Source organism: Tetranychus urticae, chromosome 1, assembly GCF_039701765.1.
Source record: "Tetranychus urticae isolate SD_2017Ah chromosome 1, NJAU_TeUrti_SD_1.0, whole genome shotgun sequence".
Classification (NCBI taxonomy): Eukaryota; Metazoa; Arthropoda; class Arachnida; order Trombidiformes; family Tetranychidae; genus Tetranychus; species Tetranychus urticae.
The window spans coordinates 30,967,124-30,991,270 of NC_142958.1; the positions used below are offsets into that span (position 1 = coordinate 30,967,124).

A 24,147-nucleotide genomic window follows, 5' to 3' on the forward strand; every position below is an offset into this window, starting at 1 on the left:
GTAACACCAGCTGAAGATCGATGCATCGAAAAGCACAAAGAATTTAAATCTTCATCAATTCAAATACAGGTGATTGATCTAAAATTAATCAAGCTTTTTGAAGGATTTTCTAACAATTTGTAAACTATATCTTAATTACTTGGTCTACTTATTGCTTCTCCTATTTGTCTACTTAAGTATTATTGTATTTATTTAAATCAAGTTACTTAGTGACTAATCATAGTAAGCTGTAATCCATTGTGTTTCTTGTTTCCTCTTACAATCTTTATCTCAGAATGCTACTTTGTTGGATTAGTCTTATAGCTATTTACGCACATTTTCACCGAAAATGGCTTTTTAATAATTAACTGTGCATCAAAGTTTATTCGTAATTAATAATCAAATTGACCCAACTTTGATAATTTATGCATTTACTTGTATCGTAACACCGCACTTCAAGTGAATCACTCTTAAAGACACAATTTTGTGACAATAGAAGCGCAAGTCTGCTATGTAATAATCTGGATTTAGCAAATTTTTTCATTCTTATGGGAATTTTCAAAAATTTAACCCTAGATTATGAATTAAATTTTAGTGAGTTTGACTGAGTTTTGAAATGACTGTTTTAATAATGCTTAATCGGTCAATTAACCTTTTTCACCTCCTCCATGCAAATAAGACAGAATAAAAAATGGAAACTTCCTTCATTTATTGTATTCAAATTGAATTTGGCGCTTGTGGTGTCTCTTATTGAAAATGAACATTTATGATTTTTGTGGCTGATTATGTTTTTTAAGTACACTAGTTTCACGGAAAAATTAATTTTTGATAAACACTATCTACTAACGTAATAAGCTTAATTATACCATTGGTAGTATAATAGACGTCGCTTATCGAAGATTAACTTATGCATGAAACTAGTGCATTAATATAACGACGGTCCATGGATAAACTACTGTAATCTGTACGGCCTTGTCAGCTTTTTTTAACAAAAATTAAAGTTCATTTTTGCTCATTGAAACTTCATTTCAATTGCGGATTCGATTGATTCGTTTGTTTTTATTTACATCAATTATTTAAAAAAATGTTTTCGTCATTCGAAAAGGTTAACATAAACGAGAGAACGTCAATGATAAAATATTGATTATCCTTTAAGAGAGATTAGGATTAAAAGTGTGAAAACAAATCCTAGTGACCAAATAAGCAGCGCTGTGTCACTGACAAAACATAATGAGTAGGACAAAGTAGTGTATGATCTGAATAAGCCTACAAGAGCTCGAAAAGGATATAATTAAACATCAAGCCTTTTCAAATCTTTGTGGAGTTGATTCGTCCATATTATCATCAAGACTGGTCTCACAGGGTCAAGTTAAAGAAGATGATGTTCCATGGACCTGGGACAGTTTGATTTCTGAAGTTGCATCTTACATTGAGAGGAAAGATGACGAGTAACTAAGGCTCAAGTAGACGACACTAACCAATTTAGATGAGATTATTGATAAAGAATCATTAAAATAAATTGAGAATCGTTTAAGGAAACTTACTTGCTTGAAGATCCTCAAAAAATTATAATCTTATGATAAAAATGACCGAATTTCAATTCCTAAAACTTGCCATGACATTCTGTGAATGATTTGGGATAATCTTTCGTATTCAAGATCATCAGTATCAACAATTATTCTGGAGTTAATCTTTTTCTTGTGAATGTAAACATTTACATTTCTCGAGTTATAAGATCTTTTTACATGTTATCGTTACAATTTATTGGTTACCGAGATCGCTTCATCGAGGGCCTTTCCTACTTTCGTTTCGAGGGTACAGGGTGATCGGAAAGTTTCTGGTGTGAGGGGCTTTTTCCCCTTCTACGCGCAAAGACACTTATTGATTTGCTGTTTTATTCACCGATACTCTTCTACGCAGAAAAGGCTCCACCCCACACACCAGAAACTTTCCGATCACCGTGTACTTGTCATGTCATTTATTGTGCTTATTATTTGTTACATTTTATAATTAAATGCGGAAACAGAGCTAAACAGCAAATCATTAAATTGCATAGAACATAGAATCCTTACTGTCAAGATAATATGGTGAAACAAAATATTATTGTTAAATTCAAACCATCGATTTAGACACAAATGGTAACGAAAGGTGACAACAAAAGTCTAATTCCCCGAATCGATTGGCAAAACTTGGTCTTTGAAAGAATCACGTCTGGTGACCTTTTAAATTGGATTGAAGAATATGGTTTCGATATTTTATTTCAGTTTGATAGCAAAGGTTATGCACCCATTCATTGGGTTTCAAAATTTGGTAAATTGGTTGCACCAAACTGACTGTGAAACAATTTTATTAATTTAATCTCTCCCTCTTAACCAGGTTTACATGATATTACCACAACTCTATTGGAAAATGGTGTTTCAGCTTCCACTCCGGCTGATGTAGTTTGTGGGGCCCAACCAATTCATATAGCATCTATGGAGGGTCACACTGAGGTTATTGATGTCCTTTTAAGTTATGGTGCCGACGTAAATGCTCGAGATAAGTTGAGTTTTCTAACCGTTTTAATTCAAGCAATTTATTAAAATTTAGCTTTCTTTTCTCAGGTATAAATGTACACCTTTAATGAGAGCTGTAATGACTGGTTCTCATCATGTCCGCAATTCCAGAACCGTTTTACATCTTTTATGTCGTGGAGCTGATCCATATCTCTTTGACGGAAATAAATTCAGTGTGCTTCACTATGCTACACTGAAGGAGGATTTAGAGGCTGTCAATTTATTCCTAAACATTGGTGTTAATCCAAATTTACGGTCACAAATTGGCGTCAAATCTCTCCATATAGCTTATTATACTGGCAACTATCAAATAGTTAAACGTCTAGTTATCGCTTCTAGTGTTTCACCGTATGCGATATATTCATTGCATCAACGACAATTTCGAGCAAATAAAAGTATAAAGAGTTTATTAGCAGATATTTATAATTATGGAGCTAGTTTCTTCATGGTCATTTGGTTCCTCAGTATTTTGGTTTTTATGTATCCTGCTTATGTTTATGATTTGGTACCAAACTCTATGGAGTATGTTAAATTGCATGTTGTACTGTTGGCATCAAGTGGACTCGATTGGGTATTATGGTATGCGACTTGGGCAACCAGGTCTTATGTTCAGCCTAATTCACTAGAATATAAAAAAGTATTAGAAGCTAAATTAGTATCTGCATCGAAATTGAAAGAAGAAATTAAGAAAATTAGTGAATCAAAGTCTAAAGAAAGAATCAAATTACCTGGGATTCCTTATTTTAGTGTTAAACTTTGCCATACATGTAAAATTATTCAAGAAATAGGAACAAAGCATTGCTCTTATTGCAATCGATGTATTGCCAATCATGACCATCATTGTATTTATTTAAATAATTGTATTTCTTCTTACAATAGGATTCTTTTTATTGCATTAACTTTTAGTTTAGCGGTAACAGGATCGAGTCTTATTATTATACTTTACATTAGCTTGCAAAAAACGAATTACAAAGTAAATTGGAGGCAATTTGGATTGTTTCTGCTTGCTCTCAATTTATGTTTCAACGGTGGACTTATGTTGGTCCATTCAATTATAAAACTTTTTAAAAATCTAGTTATTTAAGATATTAAATACTTCATGCCAGTGTTCCAATAAATCTGTCCGTTAATGATAACATAAAAATTAATCTTCTTCTTTTAAGTGAATAATTGCAACTTTTCTTGGAAAGTTAGCTTCTCAGGGCCAGCAAGAATTGTCTTTTGGGGTTGAGTTTTCATTTTTTCAGCCTCAATTCTTTCTCTCGGATCTTTATAAATTTCATTGGCGCCAATAACATTTGGACCATAACTTTTGAAATTATTAGGAGGAAAATTTTCATCGTCATCGTCACTTGGGTCATTTTCAATAGCCTCACTAATTTCTTCCAGCAATGAAGCAATTGATGGTAATTGAGGTGGTTGATGCGGTGTCTGATGTTGTGGTGGATCATGCGGTAAATGCTGTGGCAAATGCTGTGGTTGGTGGTGTTCATGATTCTGTAGTTGATGTTGTGGTTGATGTTGTGGCTGATGTTGTGGCTGATGTTGTGTTTGGTGCTGTGGTGGATTATGCGGTAAATGCTGTGGTTGATGCTGTTCTTGAAGCTGTGGCAAAAGCTGTTCATGATTCTGTGGTAGATGTTGTGTTTGACGTTGTGGTGGATTATGTGGTAAATGCTGTGGTTGATGCTGTGGCAAATACTGTTCATGATTCTGTGGTTGAGGTTGAGGTTGTGGCTGATGTTGTGTTTGATGATGTTCTTGATGCTCTAGTGGATGCGGCGATGGATTATTCGGGACATTCTGCGTCAAATGCTGTTCTTGATGTTGTGGTAAATGCTGTGACAAATGCTGAGGTTGATGCTTTTCTTGATGCTGTAGTTGATGCTGTGGTTGTTGTTGTGGTTGATGTTGTGGCTGATGTTGTGTTTGGTGCTGTGGTGGATTATGCGGTAAATGCTGTGCCAAATGCTGTTCTTGATGCTGTCGTTGATGCTGTTCTTGATGATCTAGTGGGTGCTCTAGTGGATGGTGTGGTGGATGCTGCGGTGGATGATGTGGTGGTTGATACTGCGGTGGATACTGTGGGGGATGCAGTGTTGGACGCTGTGATGGACGCTGTGATGGATGCTGAAGTGGATGATGTATTAAATTCTGTGGTGCATGATGCGGTGGATAACGTGGTTGATGCTGAAGTGGATGCTCTAGTGGATGCAGTGGTGGATGATGTGGTTGGTACTGCGGTTGATACTGTGGCTGATACTGTGGTGGATGATGTGCTGGGTGATGCGGTAAATGCTGTGGTGAATAATGTGGTTGATACTGTGGTGGATACTGTGGTGGTAGCTGAGGTGTAGCCCTTTGAATTTCGTTGAGGAAAGTAGCAAGTCCATTATAATAAGCTGCACGTTTTGCTACTTCTAATGTTACAATAGAAGATTGAGTCATCAATTTAGCAGCTTTTTCTTGAGGTATGTCAATGAGTGAATGATTATTTACTGACAGTAGTTGGTCTCCAGGTTGAAGACGTCCATCTTGGTCAGCAGTACCACCTTTGATAACAGATTTTACATAAATTCCACCTTGACCTGTCCTTAAACTTCGAGCAGCAACAATGCTGAAGCCTAAACCATTTTCATTTTTTCTTAGCTGAATTGTGAAAGGAACAGGTGTTGGTGATGGCGATGGTGATGGTGATGGAAAATGGCTCATAGACGATGATGCAACACCATGCAAATTGTCATAAATTCTATGACCAAGATCTATGGTATGATGATAAGGTGGAGGCAACATTGAATGTGATTGTGTCATTTGTCGCATCGAATGAGATTGGAGGGCTAATTGAGGCGATGATTGTGATGACTGTGATGATTGTGATGGAAGTTGTGATGAAACTTGTGTTGGGAGTTGTACTGGAATTTGAAGTGGAAGCTGTGATTGAAGTTGTAATGGAATCTGTGGAGGGAGTTGTGGAGGGAATTGTGGTGGAACTTGTGGTGGGAGTTGTTGTGGTGGAACTTGTGGTGGGAGTTGTTGTGGTGGAACTTGTGGTGGGAGTTGTTGTGTTGAAACTTGTGATGGAATTTGCGATGGAACTTGTGGTGATCCTGGTGTTATTTGAGGCTGACAATCAACAGATCTTTTTCTGATGTGAAAAGTTAGCTGACCTCGTGCAGGATTATGTTTTTGTTTGATGGCTAAAGGACAATCGTTGTCATCTAGAACATATTGTATTAATCTATCTTGCGGAGGCTCAATAACCAAAACTAAACAATAGCTAGAAGCAGGTTCAGCTTCTTGGAAATTACCAATTTCTCTGTATTTTTCCAAAATTTGTTGAACTACATAGCGGGCTGTGTCTTTAGCTGAAAGTAGCAACGTCTTGTAAGGTACATCTGGATTAAGACATTCTCCAAAAATGCGAAGAGTCCCTCCAGCATCAGGTCCATTTTGTTGTAAAAGTTGAAGCTTTTTTTCAAGCTTTTGTTTTCTTCTTCTTTTCATGACAGCTTCCGGATTAGAAATACTTCGAGTGAAACAAGTTTCAGGCAACTCATCATAAAGTTTTCCAGCAAGGCTACTTTCTTTCGATTCTTCATTCTTCTCTTTCTTTTTCTTATCCTTCTTTCCACTTTTTGATAATTTTCGGGTTAATGTACCAGATTCTCCAGTTGACTTTTCATCAATCCTTTTCAATAAAAATCTTCCTTCTCTATCATCTTTGTGCCAATTAAGTTGAACCAACAATGGCCTTTCATCATCATCAAGTTTACGCTCTTCACCATTTTCGTGGATTTCATATAATCCATACTGTGGAACTGACAGCATCTTAATATCAGCTCTAAACTTTTCAATTAAAGAATCTATAACATCTAAAGTTGTAGCATTGCTACAAACACGGACACACTTTGTAGCAACTTTCTGGCCCGCATCTTGGTAACAAAAACGCATAACTCCACAAAATTCACCATTCTGTCATTTCAAAAAAAGACAACAATTTGTAAACAAATAATTAGAATGGCAAAAGACAGATAAAGACAGAGACACATAGGAACAGAGAAGACAGAGAAAGAGAGAGAAAGAGACAGAAAGAGCTAAGGGAAAAGGGAAAAAGGAAGATAAACAAGAAAAAAGAATCATGAATAAGTCAAAACTTACTTCATTTGGTAAACTTAAAGCAAATAGCTCAACTCGATTTATATTCCATTGGTTTATTAAACTCACTAGATCATCCATAATTAATTAAACAATAAACTAAAATTGTCAGATCAAATTAACTTGAAATAATTATAAAAATGAAAAAAAACTGAAAGTATTCCAACTATGCTGGTTGGGTGAGACTGAAGAAGTAACCGTCGGCTGACTCTCGTCAAACAAGTTGTTACTTATGGTCAACCTAGCTCGAAACCAAGGAAACCTGCAAGCGGCATTTTAGAAAAGATGTTTGGAGCTATTAGTGCCAAGGTTTAAATCTCAAGTTAATGGCAGGTTCTAACCTTATGATACATTTTTGAGAAAACCTGATCAAGGTTAAGGGTAAGGGTTAAATGTATAAGGTTATGAGAAATTATTATAACGGCTTTCAACCAAATCAAATCATATGTTAGATACCATAAGGTTATTTCCTATCATCTTAGGTCAGCCTTTAAATATCAGATTCAACCAATAACCGAGTGAATCAAACTAAACTATGCTAGTTAAGAGATGAACGAGTTAACTTTTACTTTCAACTCTTTCGATTTATAACCTTCGAACCATGATTCTGACCTCCAAACAGACTCATCTAACCTTGGTTTGTAAATAAATTAGGTTAAGAGTTTCAAAGGTTGAAAATTAATGCTTCTTGAAATATCCTGGTTGATTTGTGCGTTAGTTGGAAGTTTACACATTAGGTTGCGATCAAATGAGTATATCTTTTCATGATTTGTTTTATCATGTATTTCTTTATATTAATCAGGTTAATTGAACCTCGTCCAATTCAGTTTATTATCGCAAATTGCATTAATGAACGGAATTTGATTGTAAAACGTAAACTATGGTCAAGTGCCTTGAAATTCAGTAATTTAGACTCTCAAAATATCAGTGCATTAAGTCCAAGCAATATAAATGTAGGCCTCACGTTGTTACACTTCATCTTGTGAAGAAACTTGACCTTGTTAAGGCCCTTAAGGGTAAGAGTTTAAAATATGTGGTTAAATCAATGCTACCTAAAATTGCATTGCCAAAATTTCTCAGGTAAAAGATAACATAACTAAAGAAACATTTAGGTCAACTGTATAGAGGTAAGGTTTGTTAAGGTAACGGTTGTATCCTAGGCTACCTGTTCGTCACCTCAAAATTATAAACAAATGTTTTCTCTAATTAAGTCTCTCTATTTACAGTTGAATTATGTTTCTTTCAAATGCATCAGAAAAAAATCATAAACAAACTACTTCGATGATGAATAATACAAATCATATAAATCGTGATCATTTTGCAATCGGTGGACTAGAAGATGATCTGATAAACTCGGACCTAGAATCATTCAGTTTGTCACCAAAATCCCGGAGTGAAACTCGTCAAACCAGACGAAATGCTGAATCTACCATTGAACTACCAAATGACATTATGGCATCTGATAATCCTCTTACCCACATATTTGGAGATGGTTCAAATGAAATGGTCAGTACATTTTCCATGAGCTACTTTTCCCTTGAAACTAATTTCTTGTGTTTCTTTTTTTAGACACGAGTTGATGGACGGAGAAGGCGAGGATCTCTTTTTGAAGATGACCAAACAGATGATTTCAGATCATCTCGTATCTTCTCTGTCAAGGCATCTGTCAATCGACCTCGTGAATTGGAATCAGATGAAAACGAGACAATTCCATTTATTCCAGATATTGATGAGCTTGATGATCCAATAAGCAAAGGGCCTCAAGATTTTGTTGACAATTTTGTTGTCAACAAATTAATAAGCCTACAAGAGCTGGAAAAGGATATAATTAAACATCAAGCCTTTTCAAATCTTTGTGGAGTCGATTCGTCCATATTATCATCAAGACTGGTCTCACAGGGTCAAGTTAAAGAAGATGATGTTCCATGGACCTGGGATAGTTTGATTTCTGAAGTTGCATCTTACATTGAAAGGAAAGATGACGAGTAATGAAGGATCAAGTAAACGACATAAACCAATTTAGATGAGATTTTCAAAAAATTATAATCTTACAATGTTAGGATAAAAATGTCCGAATTTCAATTCCTATAACTTGCCATGACATTCTGTGAATGATTTGGGATAATCTTTCGTATTCAAGATCATCAGCATCAACAATTATTCTGGAGCTAATCTTTTTCTTGTGAATGTAAACATTTACATTTCTCAAGTTATAAGATCTTTTTACATGTTATCGTTATATTGGTTATTGTTGCACCAGTAATAAGCGAGTTCCCACGATTTGCTTCTTCAAAATACATTCAATAACAAACAATATCAAACAACAATACCAAATACCGTGCATATTTTACAAATCATTAAATGATGATCAAAATTGATAAATGATTTTTAATCGAATAACCGTCCGATGAAAAGGTTGGTCATTATTCAGTTTCACTCATAAAAAATGAAAATGAAGCCGAGTACAACTGAATAGCTCAAAGACCACGCCACGGGTGCCATACTTATAATAGCTTGACAAGCTTAATTGGTTAACTTTCCCATGCTTCAATATTAACATTCTTAAGGTAACTACAAATAGTCAGCATAAGCTTGACCAAAGCTAAGGCAAACATTCCTGAGTAACCATCCTCCAAACGAAACGAGGATATAGTGTGGTCATCAGCTTACATGTTTAAATGTTGCCCTCTTTAAGTGACATCTAAACGGTTAGTCTAGGTTTAACCAGAGCGAAGGCAATTATACTGAGGTCAATCATTTCCACACCCAACTTGGCCAACACATCAATCCTCTTCATTCGTTTACATGTAATGTGGTTTTTTCATGTTTTGTTGTCCTTATTTTGAATACATTGAGCTCGACAATTATAATGAAAAGAGTTCACAATCATTCGTGTATTAATTGTTTAAAAATGAAAATCTCTACTTCACTTTTCAGTTGCGACAAGAATCAGGAAAAATCAAATTTCCAGAAGATCATTTTACAGTAATTATTAATAGTTTCCAGTTCTCCAAATCGTTTGAATCATGTAAATTTTAAACACAATGATTACAATTGAATCACTGAAAGAGCAGTGAGTGTACAGAGTGAAAAATGTTTAAAGGTTAACATAACCATAAACAATTGATTCAAATCACCTGAAAAATTTGATTTCCTAGTCAAAAACAACATTTTTACCGTTTCAGGTATTTCTCTTATTTTGAAAAGAAAGAGATGAAAGAGATATTTTGCGAAAGGGTCAATAGAAAGAGCATTTACATGTAAACTGCTGGGTTAAGATTCGATTTTGAGATTTGATATTCGATTAATCGATCATTATCAACGCCTCTAAACTAAAGTCAGTTGAGCCAAAACTTTTCCTGCCTGCTAGTTGCCACATAGCAGACATTTTTTCCCATCAGCTTTGCACTGCATAGTTGAAATACTTTCAGTTTTTTTTTCATTTTTATAATTATTTCAAGTTAATTTGATCTGACAATTTTAGTTTATTGTTTAATTAATTATGGATGATCTAGTGAGTTTAATAAACCAATGGAATATAAATCGAGTTGAGCTATTTGCTTTAAGTTTACCAAATGAAGTAAGTTTTGACTTATTCATTATTTTTTTTCTTGTTTATCTTCCTTTTTCCCTTTTCCCTTTGCTCTTTCTGTCTCTTTCTCTGTCTCTGTTCCTATTTGTCTCTGTCTTTATCTGTTATATTTGCCATTCTAATTATTTGTTTACAAATTGTTGTCTTTTTTTGAAATGACAGAATGGTGAATTTTGTGGAGTTATGCGTTTTTGTTACCAAGATGCGGGCCAGAAAGTTGCTACAAAGTGTGTCCGTGTTTGTAGCAATGCTACAACTTTAGATGTTATAGATTCTTTAATTGAAAAGTTTAGAGCTGATATTAAGATGCTGTCAGTTCCACAGTATGGATTATATGAAATCCACGAAAATGGTGAAGAGCGTAAACTTGATGATGATGAAAGGCCATTGTTGGTTCAACTTAATTGGCACAAAGATGATAGAGAAGGAAGATTTTTATTGAAAAGGATTGATGAAAAGTCAACTGGAGAATCTGGTACATTAACCCGAAAATTATCAAAAAGTGGAAAGAAGGATAAGAAAAAGAAAGAGAAGAATGAAGAATCGAAAGAAAGTAGCCTTGCTGGAAAACTTTATGATGAGTTGCCTGAAACTTGTTTCACTCGAAGTATTTCTAATCCGGAAGCTGTCATGAAAAGAAGAAGAAAACAAAAGCTTGAAAAAAAGCTTCAACTTTTACAACAAAATGGACCTGATGCTGGAGGGACTCTTCGCATTTTTGGAGAATGTCTTAATCCAGATGTACCTTACAAGACGTTGCTACTTTCAGCTAAAGACACAGCCCGCTATGTAGTTCAACAAATTTTGGAAAAATACAGAGAAATTGGTAATTTCCAAGAAGCTGAACCTGCTTCTAGCTATTGTTTAGTTTTGGTTATTGAGCCTCCGCAAGATAGATTAATACAATATGTTCTAGATGACAACGATTGTCCTTTAGCCATCAAACAAAAACATAATCCTGCACGAGGTCAGCTAACTTTTCACATCAGAAAAAGATCTGTTGATTGTCAGCCTCAAATAACACCAGGATCACCACAAGTTCCATCGCAAATTCCATCACAACTCCCACCACAAGTTCCAACACAACAACTCCCACCACAAGTTCCACCACAATTCCCTCCACAACTCCCTCCACAGATTCCATTACAACTTCAATCACAGCTTCCACTTCAAATTCCAGTACAACTTCCAACACAAGTTTCATCACAACTTCCATCACAATCATCACAGTCATCACAATCATCGCCTCAATTAGCCCTCCAATCTCATTCGATGCGAAAAATGACACAATCACATTCAATGTTGCCTCCACCTTATCATCATACCATAGATCTTGGTCATAGAATTTATGACAATTTGCATGGTGTTGCATCATCGTCTATGAGCCATTTTCCATCACCATCACCATCACCTGTTCCTTTCACAATTCAGCTACGAAAAAGTGGTAGTGGTTTAGGTTTCAGCATTGTCGCTGCTCGAAGTTTAAGGACAGGTCAAATAGGAATTTATGTAAAATCTATTATCAAAGGCGGTACTGCTGACCTAGATGGACGTCTCCAACCTGGAGACCAACTATTATCAGTAAATAATCATTCACTTATTGACATGCCTCAAGAAAAAGCTGCAAAATTGATGACTCAATCTTCTATCGTAAGATTAGAAGTAGCAAAACAAGCAGCTTATTATAATGGACTTGCTACTTTCCTCAACGAAGTTCAAAGGGCTACTCCTCAGCTACCATCACAGCTACCAGCACAGCTACCACCTCAATTACCCCCTCAATACCCAGCACATCTTCCACCTCAGCTAGCACATCAACAACTGCATCTACAACAACAGCTACTACAACAACAACAACCGCATATGCATCCACACCAGATGCAACCACAGCATATGCAACAACATCAACAACCTCATCAACAACCTCATCAACAACCTCACCAACAACCTCACCAACAACCACACCAACAACCACATCAACAACCACATCAACAACCTCACCAACATCCACATCAACACCAACAACCACATCAACATCAACAACCAAATCAACAACTTCACCAACAAACACATCAACATCAACAGCATTATCAACAACCTCATCAACAACCTCATCAACAACCTCATCAACAACCACATCAACAACCTCATCAACAACCACATCAACAACCACATCAACAACCACATCAACATCAACAACAGCAACCAAATCAACAACCAAATGAGCAACTACATCAACAACAGCAACAACAAATCCAGCAACCAAATCAACAGCAGCATCAACAACCAAATCAACAACCAAATGAGCAACTACACCAACAACAATCACAGCAAGTGAATCCTCATCACCCCTTAATTAACTGTGCTTCCTTGCTGAAAGAAATTAGTGAGGCTCTTGAAATGGAAGATGAAAATGACCCAGCAAAGAATTTCCAAAGTTATGGTCCAAATGTTATTGGCGCCCATGAAATTTATAAAGATCCTAGAGAAAGAATCGAGGCTGAAAAAATGAAAACTCAACCTCAGAAGAAAATTATTGCTGGCCCTGAGAAGCTCACTTTTAAAGAAAAGTTGCAATTATTCGCTGAAGAATAAAGAGAGAAATGTTGATTTTTAGTTTCATGTTAAAAAATGAAGATGCATTTATATTCTATCTTGATTTTTGCAAAGCCTTTTAATTTAATGGACAACATTTAAGTCCACCGTTGAAACATAAATTGAGAGCAAGCAAAAACAATCCAAATTGCCTCCAATTTACTTTGTAATTCGTTTTTTGCAAGCTAATGTAAAGTATAATGATAAGACTCGATCCTGTTACCGCTAAACTAAAAGTTAATGCAATAAAAAGAATCCTATTGTAAGAAGAAATACAATTATTTAAATAAATACAATGATGGTCATGATTGGCAATACATCGATTGCAATAAGAGCAATGCTTTGTTCCTATTTCTTGAATAATTTTACATGTATGGCAAAGTTTAACACTAAAATAAGGAATCCCAGGTAATTTGATTCTTTCTTTAGACTTTGATTCACTAAATTTCTTAATTTCTTCTTTCAACTTCGATGCAGATTCTAATTTAGCTTCTAATACTTTTTTATATTCTAGTGAATTAGGCTGAACATAAGACCTGGTTGCCAAATCAAATCATGGTATCAATTTGGTATCAAATCATAAACATAAGTATTTTCGTATTGGGCCCACAAACTATCTTAGCCGGAATGGAAGCTGATACACTATTTTCCAGTAGAGCTGCGGTAATACATGTATCATGTGAACCTGAGTTTGACGAAAAGTTAAATCAATAAAAATTGTTCCACAGTCAGTTTGGTGCAACCTATTCACCAAATTTTGAAACCCAATGAATGGGTGCATAACCTTCGGAATCAAACTGAATAAAATATCGGAATCATATTCCTCAATCCAATTGAGAAGGTCGCCAGGCGTGATTCTTTGAAAGATCAAGTTTTACCAATCGATTCGGGAATTAGACTTTGTTGTCACCTTTCGTTACCATTTGTGTCTAAATCGATGGTTTGAATTAAACAATACTAGATTGTATTGGTTTTTTGTTTTACAATATTATCTTGACAGTGAGGATTCCGTACAATTCAATGATTTGCTGTTCAGTTCTATTGCTGCATTTGAACATCAAATGTAACAAATAATCGAAATGCCAAGTACCGATTGGAGAAAAGTCTCTCGGTGAAGCAATTGAGTTATGAAAAAGTTTTGAGGATTGAATCTACATGCCAATGATTCGGAATTGAATATAGACGATTTGCAATTTAATGATTTGCTCTATTGCGGCATTTAGTTATCAAATGTAGCAACTAATTAGCACAATAAACGAAATGTCAAGTACTGATTGAAGAGTCTCTCAATTCAGCAAATTGAGTCATGAAAAAGTTTCTAGGGTCAAATCTACTTGGCAAGTATTTGGAATTGCAATTTAAACATTTTTTTCATAAGATTATAATTATTTTTGAAAATCTTCAAGCAAGTAAGTTTCTTAAGCGATTCTTAATTTATTTTGAAATTAAATCTCCCATTTTAATCTGATTCTAATTCATGTGGTCGATTGACAGATGCCTTGACAGAGAAGACGCGAGATGATCTGAAATCATCTGTTTGATCGCAATCTAATGTTTAAACTTCAAACTAACGCATAAATCAACCAGGATATTTCAAGTAGCAATACATGATTGTAACTTCCAACCTTTGAACCTTTAACCTAATTTATTTACAAACCAAGTCTAGATGAGTCAGCTAGTCAGCTAACTAGTCAAGACGGAGACTTTAAAGTAGTTTAAAATCAATTGGCCTTTTGGGTATTTGCTGACAAGAAATGTTCAAATTTGTTTACTCAATTTAATCACACGTTTTGGGCGATTGTTGTGGAAAGATTTACTCGCAATAAGATAATGGAATAAGAAGAGATTTGAAAAGTTAGTGATTTTGTAGAGTCTTACAAATACCGATCGATATTGAGATTGATATTAAAGGAAGCATTAAGATATTGACTCAAGGCCCAAAAAAGCTTAACCCTTTGGAACCTTTAACCTGATTTTTCTCCAAACCAAGGTTAGATGAGTCTGTTTGGAGGTCAGAATCATGGTTGCAAGGTTACAAATCGAAAGAGTTAAAGTGAAAGTTAACTCGTTCATCTCTTAACTAGGATAGTTTAGTTTGATTCACTCGGTTATTGGTTGAATCTGATCTTAAAAGGCTGACCTAAGATGCTAGGAAATAACCTTGTTACATAACAGATGATTTGGTTGTAACCCGTTATAATAATTTCCCATAACCTTATACCTTTAACCCTTACCCTTAACCTTGATCAGGTTCTCACAAATGTATCAACATAAGGCTAAACCTTTCACTCTTAAAGATCGTATTAAATATGTAGCTTTTTATTATGAAAAGATATAAATCGCACGAAATTTAAGTTAATAATATTTGAAACAATGAAATTAGCCTTTTGTAGAACGAATAGATTGAACATAACTTTCAAAAATTATTCATGATAAAATTAAAGAACAATTTTGTTTGTTTTATTATATAATTTTGTTACTAGATATTATAGTAGATAGTAATTAAGAATTGAGTTGATTGTCTTTGGAAATAATAAACACAGAGTAATGATCGTCATCAATTAATCAAAAAAAGAAAAAAAAATATTCATTGGACTTGTAGCAATCCAGGAATCAACCTGAATCAATATTATTGAGTGGACTGTAAGTTATTGAAGAAGATACTTTTTAATGCATCGGGTTTCAACCCTTTGGAACCTTTAACCTGATTTTTCCCCAAACCAAGGTTAGATGAGTCTGTTTGGAGGTCAGAATCATGGTTCGAAGGTTATAAATCGAAAGAGTTGAAAGTAAAAGTTAACTCGTTCATCTCTTAACTAAGGATGGTTTTAGTTTGATTCACTCAGTTATTGGTTGAATCTGATATTTAAAGGCTGACCTAAGATGCTTCGAATAACCTTATGTTACCTAAAATATGATTTGGATGTAACCCGTTATAAACAGTTTCCCATGGATAACCTTATACCTTTAACCCTTACCCTTAACCTTGATCAGGTTTCTCACAAATGTATCAACATAAGGTTAGACCCTTCCATTAACTTAATATTTAAACCTTGGCACTAATAGCTCTTTATTAAGCATTGATGTTTTGAATCTTAAAACAATTAGATCCTGAATAATTGAAACAATGGTTTTCAATGGTTTATAAAAGTAAGATTGAAAGTTATGGCAATATTCGGGAGACATCATTTAATAAATGAATGATTCAGACTAACATTGTAAGATTAACCCAGTTCCAATTGTCTCAAATAAATTAGTCTTGATGTTAGATGTTTAAGAGGACCATTAATTAGTTAGTTGATGAATTTTGGTAATTAGTTATACTAAATGAATATGAAAAGGCCAATTCCATCAAAATTAAGCATATTTCCAGGCGTATTTCATCAGTAATCAATAAGTTAGTGAAAGGGTTAAGACTAAATGGGTGAATTTCTCAATCCTTTGGTGCCTTTAACCTAATTTTATATCAAACCAAGGTTAGATTAGGCTCTTTGGAGGTCAAAATTATGATTTGAAGGCTGAAAATCGAAAGGGTTAAAAGTAAAAGTTAACTCGTTCATAACTTGAAAAAACCTTTGATTCCGGTGGTTGTAGGCATATCCAATTTATAATAAGAGTTGGTTATTGGCTGAATTTGATATTAAAGGTTGAACTACGATCTTATATTAAAACCTTATGTTACCCTTTCCATTACTAAATACTAACCTGAGAACTTTTTTTACCTTTGTTTTGATAATCAAGTTGCTTTGGAAGGAAGTTACTTATTCGGATTTAAAATATTATAATACAAAGATAAAGATGAAAGTATTGAAAGTGGTCTTTATGATCATTTCCCATAGGTTCACTAATCTTTGTGTTATCCTTGTGGTTAGGTTTATTTAACCTTTGATAAAAATGTCCTTATACCTTTAACCTCTTGCCCTTGTAACTTTAACCTGGATCAACTTTCTCACAATAACAAATAATAACATAAGGAAATATTTACAATTTCATTTAAACTCTCCGCATTGTAATACTGTTTAACATTTCATCACACTAGAATGCAGCACAGTCATGTCCTTCAAACTCTGAGTAGACCTCTGTTTATCTTTTTTTCAGCAAAATATTAAGCCTAAATTTAATTAACCAGTGGTCAACTGAATATTGTTTATTTATTTATTGAAATTTTCATATTCAAATTGTGTGATTTCACTATCAAATAGAATTATTCAACAATGAAGTTGACTAGTTTGTTAAGAGCTGCTGGTAAGCCTCGTCTAGCAATGATTGATTTGGACTTTACATTGTGGCCATGGGGAGTTGATAAATTTAAGATGGTCCCACCATATTTTAAAAAAGATGATGGAGTTTATGATTCGAAAGGTGTTAAAATGGAACCTTTCCCTGAAGCTGAGAAGGCCCTGCGTCTCATCAAGGAACATGGTATCGATTTAGCTGCCGTTTCAAGATCATATTATTACCATGGAGGTCCTGTTCTCCTCTTCTATTACGGTTGGAGTGAACTTTTTGCACACCAAGAAGTCTTTCCGGCTCGAAAGACCCACCACGTTACCAAACTTCATGAAGCTACTGGTATTCCCTATTCAGAGATGTTGTTATTCGATGACGAAAAAAGAAACATTGATGATTTGTCTCCTTTAGGTGTTCACTGTGTTGAAGTTAACCCAAATCAAGGACTAACTCTAAACCTCGTAAAGAAGGCATTGGAAAGCTTCGGTCAATTGTCTGGAGACCAACAGCAAAGAGCTAAAATAGCTGGTTAATTAGGAAATTTCAATTAAATATGTAACGCTCTGAATTTTCTCAGCTATAGCCCTTTTTGAACTGAAAGTGGTCAAAATAAGAGTTCAATGAATATTATGTTGACTAGTTTAAACTCTCTTTAGATTTGGCTGGTAATTTTGTGAATAAATTGTTCAATTCTAATTTTACTCTACTGTTTCATTTAATTTTACAAACAAAGAATACACGGTTAATTGATACATAAGAAATAGTAGCTAATATTTACAAATATGTAGGCTAGAGATAACTGTTTTAATAGCTTCAACTTTAATTCGTTATAGTTTACCTAATGACCCGAAATAAATACCGATTCGAATGAATAAATTGTTGAAACATTTTGTATGAATTATAAATGATAAATATATTTATTGGAAAATTACTGCAACAAGTAATTTTACATTGCACAGATACATTATTTAATTATTTACATTGTTACATAAGTACAAGTATGTACATTTAGGTGGAGATTAAACATTGTCTTATTTTACGAACAGTATTACGGTCCAATTGCATTAAATCAAAATCAAATGCAGAATTATTCATACTGAAAAGACCTGTTTCCTCGATTATGTCAACGATACGCTGGAGAATGTCTCGGTCTCTCAAGTCATTGATTTTACGGTGTAGGGCTTTGAGTTGGTTGATATAGTCGAAATCGAATGTAGTTAAATTAGGTGGTCCACGGGAAATGGTTGGCTTAGGAGATGACTGATTATCGGTTTCATCCATTGGCTCTATTGGTTTGGCATTACTAGGAGTTTCTTTTCTTTTTTTAGAAATACTTTGTGGCAGTTCTCGATTTTTGTTCTTCTCAGACGAATTTAAGTTCCTTATTGGAGGTGGCGGTCCATCTCTCTTGCTGTTAAGATGATGAGGTTTATTATGGTTGATATTACTGATGTTGGATGTGGCGTTATGATGGTGTTCATCATCAGATGAACTATCTTTATCTTTAGAACCAAATGTTAACGGAGAAGGAGGATCACAACTTGATAAAGGAGAAACAGGTAAAGATTCTTGGTCCATTTCAGCCATTAATGTTGTAATAGGACCATTAAGAGATGAGACTGATGATGGAGCTCCGAGATAAGCACCCCCTCCAGGAGTTAATGAACCACTAACTATGGAAGCAGGACTGCTACTTGGATCTCTTAAACTATTAACATTAGCACTTAAGTTATGATTGTTATTAACCAAGGTTCCACCATGGTATTTATCTTTCGAGAATTTAGCGAATTTAGGACCAGTAGATTCTTTAGGACTGAATGAATCGTCATGGCTGTTGTCCTTATCTTTACTTCGATCTTTTAGTTTTTCTTTGTCTTTGTCTTTGCTCTTTTCTTTTTCCTTGTCTTTATCCTTTTCTCTGTCCTTTTCTCGATCTTTTTCTCGATCTCGATCTCTGTCTCGATCACGATTTTTGCTTGATTTCTCTTTATTCTTTTCCTTTTCCTTTTTTTCTGGTGGCTGGGGCTGGGGCTGGGGCTGTTCTTTCTCCTTTTCTTTTAGTAGCTCTTTATCACGGACTTGGATTTTATTGCTGTCTTTGCTGACGTTTTCCCGACTTGATTTCACTTCGTCAGTTTTGTGTTCTTTAGATCTTGATTTCTTAACTTCACTGTCCCAAGTTTTCTCCTTTTTAACAGATTTGATTTCCAGTGTTGTTGTACCCGTGTTCTCGTTATTCGTCAAACTTATTGTTGTTGATGTGGATGATTCCTTTTTAACGTCCTTCACTTTGTGGTTACTATTGCTTCCGACTGTGGCACTCGATGAGACTTGATCTCGCGTTGATGCTTTCTGTTTCTTTGATTTCTCTTTATGACTTTTTTCCGAAAGACCATCTTTGCTGATTGACTTAGTTATAATTCCACTGTCTTTCTTTTCACCAGTTTCACCTGATAAAAAGGATGGCGGAGAGAGACTTCGTTTCCTTTTTTTGCTGGAGCTTCCTTCTTTAGTATTTCCACTTGTATCACTGGGTTCCTTTTTTACACTAGTCACATTTGGAAGGCTTGTACTCTTTTTGCTAGAGGAACTGGCACTTAAGTTTGGAGTCGTTGGCCTTCCATCAAAATTGGGTTTGTTAAGTTTTTCCTTTTTGATTTTAGGACTTTCATCCCTCTTTTTCAAAGATTTCTCTTTGCTTGGCTTGGCATCTTTTTCGATCTTGATATCCTTCGAACTCACTATGCCACCATTTGGAGTTATCTTATGTTTCTTTTCCTTATCCTTTTCTTTTTCCAGAGATTTAGTAGATGAACCAGAAACCGATTTAATATCAGTTGAGATCTTTTTAGAGCTGGCTTTGAGGCTACTCAAGCCACTTTTGCTAGTTCCACTGCCACTTCCACTGTTATCCTAAAATTGCAAAGTAAGAGAAAATGAAATAAAAATTGATGAGTTACCAAGAAAAATAGATAGAGCAATGAACGTGAGAATGAAAAAGAGAAAGAGTATTTAAGAGGAGATATTAAAAGTATGAGATGGTTAGATAGAAAAGAAGGTAAAAAAGACAACGTATTCAAAAGTGAGGAAAGTAGTCGGGGGAAGTAAATAAATCATAAGATCGTCTTAATTATACATACCTTTAACTTAGAATGTATGGAGTCCGGAGATGGCCTTGTCTTTATGGGGGTACCAAATAAATCGGTAAATGGATCTTGTACTGATTGCGAGGATGATGATGAGGGAGGAAGAGGTATATTGCCAGATGAGTTGACACTCTTTTCGTGAAAGCTACTAATTTGTGTGTGATGTGTCGATGATGATGAAGACAATGAAGACTGCCCTTGATTTGAGGATGATTGTTGACTATGTAAAGATTTGTCTTTCGATGAAATGACACTGGCCATTTTACTTGATTTTTTCTTTTCGCCAGTAACATCTCTAGAGATTGATTTACTAGACTTATGGTTGTGTTTGTCATCTCCAAAAGCCAGAGATAAAGAGCGAGAGGGAGAATCTGAGACCGATGATTTTTCATGGATAACCTAAAAAGGGGAGGATGAAAGAAACAGATAGAATAATACATAATTAGCCATGTTATTTTAGTGTATTTAAAATAAACTCAAAGAGAATGAAAAAAAAGTGAATGAATGGTGCAATGAAAAAAGTCTTCACAATAACGAAAAAGGTATCTCTTTCACACAAACAATTGGCTATTCATTTACACGGGTAAATTTGTTCCAATTTCAGGACGAAATCAGGAAACAAGAGAGCGGAGTTAGCTGAAAAAAGAAGGCTGAAGAAAAAAATTGGTGAAAGTATTGGTGGAGTTAGACAAATGTAGAAAGAGAACGAAAAGAGAGGAGAGAGAGTCAGCAAAATTAGGGTAAAGTTGTTTGCCATCAATTCCTGTTTGCCACATGGCTCTGCCACACTAAAACGTCGCAAAATCAACAACAAAACAGACTAAGCACTGATGAAAATTTGGATTAAAATGGGAAAACACGATAGAGAATTAACACAGTATAAATGTATCAAGTTTTATCAAACCTGCGCCCGGATGGAAACATAGTTTTTCATCACCAAAACGACAAAAACAGACTAAAAAGTGTAAAGGCTGGTAGGACCAATATTGTTGTTAATTATGTTGATGGCAATATCCGAGTTTTTAAAAGAAATTGTTAAAATAAGAATATAACAAGAGGGTAGAGAGAAAAGGAATACAGATGAGGAAGGTAGTTAAAAGCAGATGAACTGAACAAGAAGAATGAATAAAAGAGAAAGTTATATCTAAGAGAAACAGTTTTTAAACAAGAAAAAATACACTTGAAACAAATAGTACGACATTGATTGATGAATTCGCCTATTGATTTGTTCAAATATCACACAGGAGACAGTTGAGTAGAATAACTTTAGATAGATTACTTAACGTTGACACTGATTTTTAAACAAAAATGGAGAGGAGAAAGGTACATTTCTGTGGATGTTTTTCAGACAAGATAGATCTTTCTCTCTCCCCTCACTCTCTTGAAATAAGATCACCATTAAATTAAGGTAATCCAGACAGGTTCTAATCACTTTGAACGGTGAGAGAGAAATAGAAAGAGAATTCGAAAGAAGAAGGGGAGAGAGAGAGTTAAACAGGTGAGAATGGGGAAAGAGGGGAATTATGAAGTGTGAGTGAGTTATCAAGCGATGAATGGAAATGGAGAAAGAAAGAAAATCATAAGACAGTATTGGAAGAGAAAAGTGAGTAAATTGATGGGAGGAAAGATGGGAGGCATAACTGAAAGCCTTTACTCACTGCATAATAATCAATTCAAGTGGCTCACACTCGCCATCTCTAATTTACCTACAATAACAGCGAATTACCGCTTTCGTTAAAATTGAATTACTCAAATGTCATACAAAACCTAATGTAAATACGCAACAGAATTTATCTTCGCACCAAATTCACATAGAAGTAAATAAATGTTTCGACTTACCCCTCCAGCTTTAAGAAGTTTCTTTTTAAAATCGGCATTAGGATTTTGAAAAGTAAGCTTTTGTTGTTGGGCATTGGTACAAGGTTCACCAATCTTGAGGAAAAGATCATAAGTATATTGAACTTTCTTTGGTTCTTCTTTATTACGGAAATAAATCTCGATTGGTAGTTCGAATCCAGCATATCCAGATTGAGATATTTGATAAGGAGGCTCTTTGATCACTGTTGAAAAATAGAGAAAAAAACATATTAGAAATAATTTCATCATTGCGAACGCAATCCATCATGGCACCGATAATGGCGGTTGAAAGCAACCGATCAAAAGCAAAGTTTGAGAAGAAGAGTACAAGATTTAAGGAGCGAGTAAACATCTAAAATAAATATAATTGAGATTCACAAATAGGAACCAAGATTATCTTTGAAGATATAGTCAAACTATTGTTAAATTAGATGACAGTAAAGGCCTTCAAAAGCTAGATAGAAAACGCAGAAAAATTCCCTCTTTTTCTTCACTCTGACCAAGCTTTTAGATCGATTATTTTCAAGGTTACTTTTACTTACCTCTTCTAGGCTTCGGAAAGCTTTCATGCAATTGAAAAATAACTTTCTCGACAAAATACTGGATGTCACATCCGTCAAGTCCACGGACATAGACCATCCAATCGTGAGTATAGCCTTCTTCAGTGGGTTTCTCTCTAGGTTTTGCATGGTGGCCCAGTTCGATTTGTACTTCAACTTGAGGTATCTTCATTATCGTTGGTGTAACACATAAAATAGAATACACTGTTTTAATATAATAAACATCAAAATAAAATGTAACTAAAAAATAATTAACTGACCACAGGACTAAATTACAAGTGTTAAGGCTCAGGATTTCTTACAAAAAAAATAAACACTTTAAGCAGTTTAAAGATGAGGGACGACCTATGCTGCGCCCTGGTGAAAAAATACCTGCGTAGTGAAATGTAAAGCGGATTATTTGAAAATGTAAACTCCCTTCAAAAAAACCTTTTATCTTAAAATCTAACAATATGTTAATCTTTAAATCTTTAAATCTAATAGTTTTATAATAATTTGCCCTTTGGTGGTTTAAGTTAAATTGAGGAAATTTTACGACAATAATCATACGAGTTAATTAAAATTAAGCTTCTTTTGTGGTTAATTCTTGTCGAAATCTAAGTGAATTGTTTTACAGAAACATAAAATTTTATTCCTCGAAATAATTGCATTTTCTTATTATTGATATAATTTCACATAAAAAAATATGTTCTATAAAAAGCGAATGAAGTGCGAAATAAAGCGCTATTTCGACGCGTCGTAACTATGAACCGAGAGAGTTTTTGGCTGGAGCTTAACTGGTGAAGACTGAGACTTTAAAGTAGCTTAAAATCAATTTGACCTTTTGGATGTTTGCTGTCAAGAAATTTGTTCAAATTTGTTAACTCAAACCTTTTCGAGTAATTTCGGGGAACGATTTGTTCGCGAAGATGGTAAAACAAGAAGAGATTTGAAACTTGGTGGTTTTGTAGAGTCTTAAAAATACCGATCGATATTGAGATTGATGTTAAAGGCCGAATTAAGACATTGACTCAAAATTCAAAAACGCTTAACCCTTTGGAACCTTTAACCTGATTTTTTCTCAAGCCAAGGTTGAATGAGACTAGTTGGAGGTCAGAATCATGGTATGAAGGTTACAAATCGAAAGAGTTAAAAGTAAAAGTTAACTCGTTCATCTCTTAACTAAGGATGGTTTTAGTTTGATTCATTCAGTTATTGGTTGAATCTGGTATTTAAAGGTTGGCCTAAGATGATAGGAAATAACCTTATGGCATCTAACATATGATTTGGTTGTAACCCGTTATAATAATTTCCCATAACCTTATACCTTTAACCCTTACCCTTAACCTTGATCAGGTTTCTCACAAATGTATCAACATAAGGCCAACTTCCACTCTTGTATTAAAGATGTAGCTTTTTATTATGAAAAGACATAAATCGCACAAAATGTGAATTAACAATATTTGAAACAATGAAATTAGCATTTTGAAAAAAGAATC

At 34.6% G+C, this 24,147-nt stretch overlaps 6 protein-coding genes across 9 annotated transcripts; 4 read left to right on the forward strand and 2 right to left on the reverse strand.

Moving 5' to 3' along the window:
• The first annotated feature begins 1,981 nt into the window (after nucleotides 1-1,981).
• LOC107361703 (palmitoyltransferase ZDHHC17-like) lies at nucleotides 1,982-3,852 on the forward strand. The gene is made up of 3 exons (XM_015928563.3): nucleotides 1,982-2,289; nucleotides 2,356-2,521; nucleotides 2,583-3,852. Exons 1-3 carry the CDS (start codon nucleotides 2,115-2,117, stop codon nucleotides 3,616-3,618), a joined length of 1,377 nt encoding a protein of 458 aa, XP_015784049.2. The 5' UTR covers nucleotides 1,982-2,114; the 3' UTR covers nucleotides 3,619-3,852.
• LOC107361502 (uncharacterized) lies at nucleotides 3,337-6,905 on the reverse strand. Its single transcript, XM_089266151.1, has 2 exons — nucleotides 6,693-6,905; nucleotides 3,337-6,506 (listed from the first exon to the last, which is right to left on the reverse strand). The coding sequence occupies exons 1-2, from the start codon at nucleotides 6,768-6,770 to the stop codon at nucleotides 3,693-3,695; spliced, it is 2,892 nt and encodes a 963-aa protein (XP_089122277.1). The 5' UTR covers nucleotides 6,771-6,905; the 3' UTR covers nucleotides 3,337-3,692.
• A 939-nt stretch (nucleotides 6,906-7,844) lies between these two features.
• On the forward strand, nucleotides 7,845-9,956 carry IFT43 (intraflagellar transport 43). The gene is made up of 2 exons (XM_015928567.3): nucleotides 7,845-8,195; nucleotides 8,259-9,956. The coding sequence occupies exons 1-2, from the start codon at nucleotides 7,923-7,925 to the stop codon at nucleotides 8,676-8,678; spliced, it is 693 nt and encodes a 230-aa protein (XP_015784053.1). The 5' UTR covers nucleotides 7,845-7,922; the 3' UTR covers nucleotides 8,679-9,956.
• An 80-nt stretch (nucleotides 9,957-10,036) lies between these two features.
• On the forward strand, nucleotides 10,037-13,210 carry LOC107361500 (uncharacterized). Of its 3 annotated transcripts, none has more exons than XM_089266798.1 (3): nucleotides 10,037-10,269; nucleotides 10,444-12,391; nucleotides 12,464-13,210. In XM_089266798.1, the coding sequence occupies exons 1-3, from the start codon at nucleotides 10,192-10,194 to the stop codon at nucleotides 12,874-12,876; spliced, it is 2,439 nt and encodes an 812-aa protein (XP_089122924.1). In that variant the 5' UTR covers nucleotides 10,037-10,191; the 3' UTR covers nucleotides 12,877-13,210. The 3 variants fall into 3 exon arrangements, with proteins under 3 accessions (XP_089122924.1, XP_089122925.1, XP_015783825.1); XM_089266799.1 differs by having other exon boundaries at nucleotides 12,488-13,210; XM_015928339.3 differs by having other exon boundaries at nucleotides 10,038-10,269; nucleotides 10,444-13,210.
• A 3,732-nt stretch (nucleotides 13,211-16,942) lies between these two features.
• Nucleotides 16,943-17,807, forward strand: LOC107361706 (magnesium-dependent phosphatase 1). Its single transcript, XM_015928568.3, has one exon. It carries the CDS (start codon nucleotides 17,091-17,093, stop codon nucleotides 17,637-17,639), a length of 549 nt encoding a protein of 182 aa, XP_015784054.1. The 5' UTR covers nucleotides 16,943-17,090; the 3' UTR covers nucleotides 17,640-17,807.
• Nucleotides 17,808-18,004: 197 nt separating this feature from the next.
• Nucleotides 18,005-22,961, reverse strand: ear (ENL/AF9-related super elongation complex transcription factor). Of its 2 annotated transcripts, XM_015928561.3 has the most exons (4): nucleotides 22,652-22,961; nucleotides 22,092-22,312; nucleotides 20,247-20,651; nucleotides 18,005-20,019 (listed from the first exon to the last, which is right to left on the reverse strand). In XM_015928561.3, exons 1-4 carry the CDS (start codon nucleotides 22,839-22,841, stop codon nucleotides 18,115-18,117), a joined length of 2,721 nt encoding a protein of 906 aa, XP_015784047.2. In that variant the 5' UTR covers nucleotides 22,842-22,961; the 3' UTR covers nucleotides 18,005-18,114. The 2 variants fall into 2 exon arrangements, with proteins under 2 accessions (XP_015784047.2, XP_015784048.2); XM_015928562.3 differs by lacking the exons at nucleotides 22,092-22,312; nucleotides 22,652-22,961 and adding an exon at nucleotides 21,157-21,630.
• Between the last annotated feature and the right edge of the window lie 1,186 nt (nucleotides 22,962-24,147).

Excerpts from the sequence above, each read along its gene's own strand:
- LOC107361703 (XM_015928563.3), top strand. The coding sequence starts at position 2,115 with ATGGTAACGAAAGGTGACAACAAAAGTCTAATTCCCCGAATCGATTGG. Across the intron at positions 2,290-2,355 it reads TCATTGGGTTTCAAAATTTG|GTTTACATGATATTACCACA; the intron begins GTAAATTGGTTG and ends CCTCTTAACCAG. Across the intron at positions 2,522-2,582 it reads GACGTAAATGCTCGAGATAA|GTATAAATGTACACCTTTAA; the intron begins GTTGAGTTTTCT and ends TTCTTTTCTCAG.
- LOC107361502 (XM_089266151.1), bottom strand. The coding sequence starts at position 6,770 with ATGGATGATCTAGTGAGTTTAATAAACCAATGGAATATAAATCGAGTT. Across the intron at positions 6,507-6,692 it reads CTTTAAGTTTACCAAATGAA|AATGGTGAATTTTGTGGAGT; the intron begins GTAAGTTTTGAC and ends TTGAAATGACAG.
- IFT43 (XM_015928567.3), top strand. The coding sequence starts at position 7,923 with ATGTTTCTTTCAAATGCATCAGAAAAAAATCATAAACAAACTACTTCG. Across the intron at positions 8,196-8,258 it reads GAGATGGTTCAAATGAAATG|ACACGAGTTGATGGACGGAG; the intron begins GTCAGTACATTT and ends TTCTTTTTTTAG.
- LOC107361500 (XM_015928339.3), top strand. The coding sequence starts at position 10,192 with ATGGATGATCTAGTGAGTTTAATAAACCAATGGAATATAAATCGAGTT. Across the intron at positions 10,270-10,443 it reads CTTTAAGTTTACCAAATGAA|AATGGTGAATTTTGTGGAGT; the intron begins GTAAGTTTTGAC and ends TTGAAATGACAG.
- LOC107361706 (XM_015928568.3), top strand. The coding sequence starts at position 17,091 with ATGAAGTTGACTAGTTTGTTAAGAGCTGCTGGTAAGCCTCGTCTAGCA.
- ear (XM_015928561.3), bottom strand. The coding sequence starts at position 22,841 with ATGAAGATACCTCAAGTTGAAGTACAAATCGAACTGGGCCACCATGCA. Across the intron at positions 20,652-22,091 it reads AACTTCTTAAAGCTGGAGGG|GTTATCCATGAAAAATCATC; the intron begins GTAAGTCGAAAC and ends TCCCCTTTTTAG. Across the intron at positions 20,020-20,246 it reads CCATACATTCTAAGTTAAAG|GATAACAGTGGAAGTGGCAG; the intron begins GTATGTATAATT and ends TTGCAATTTTAG.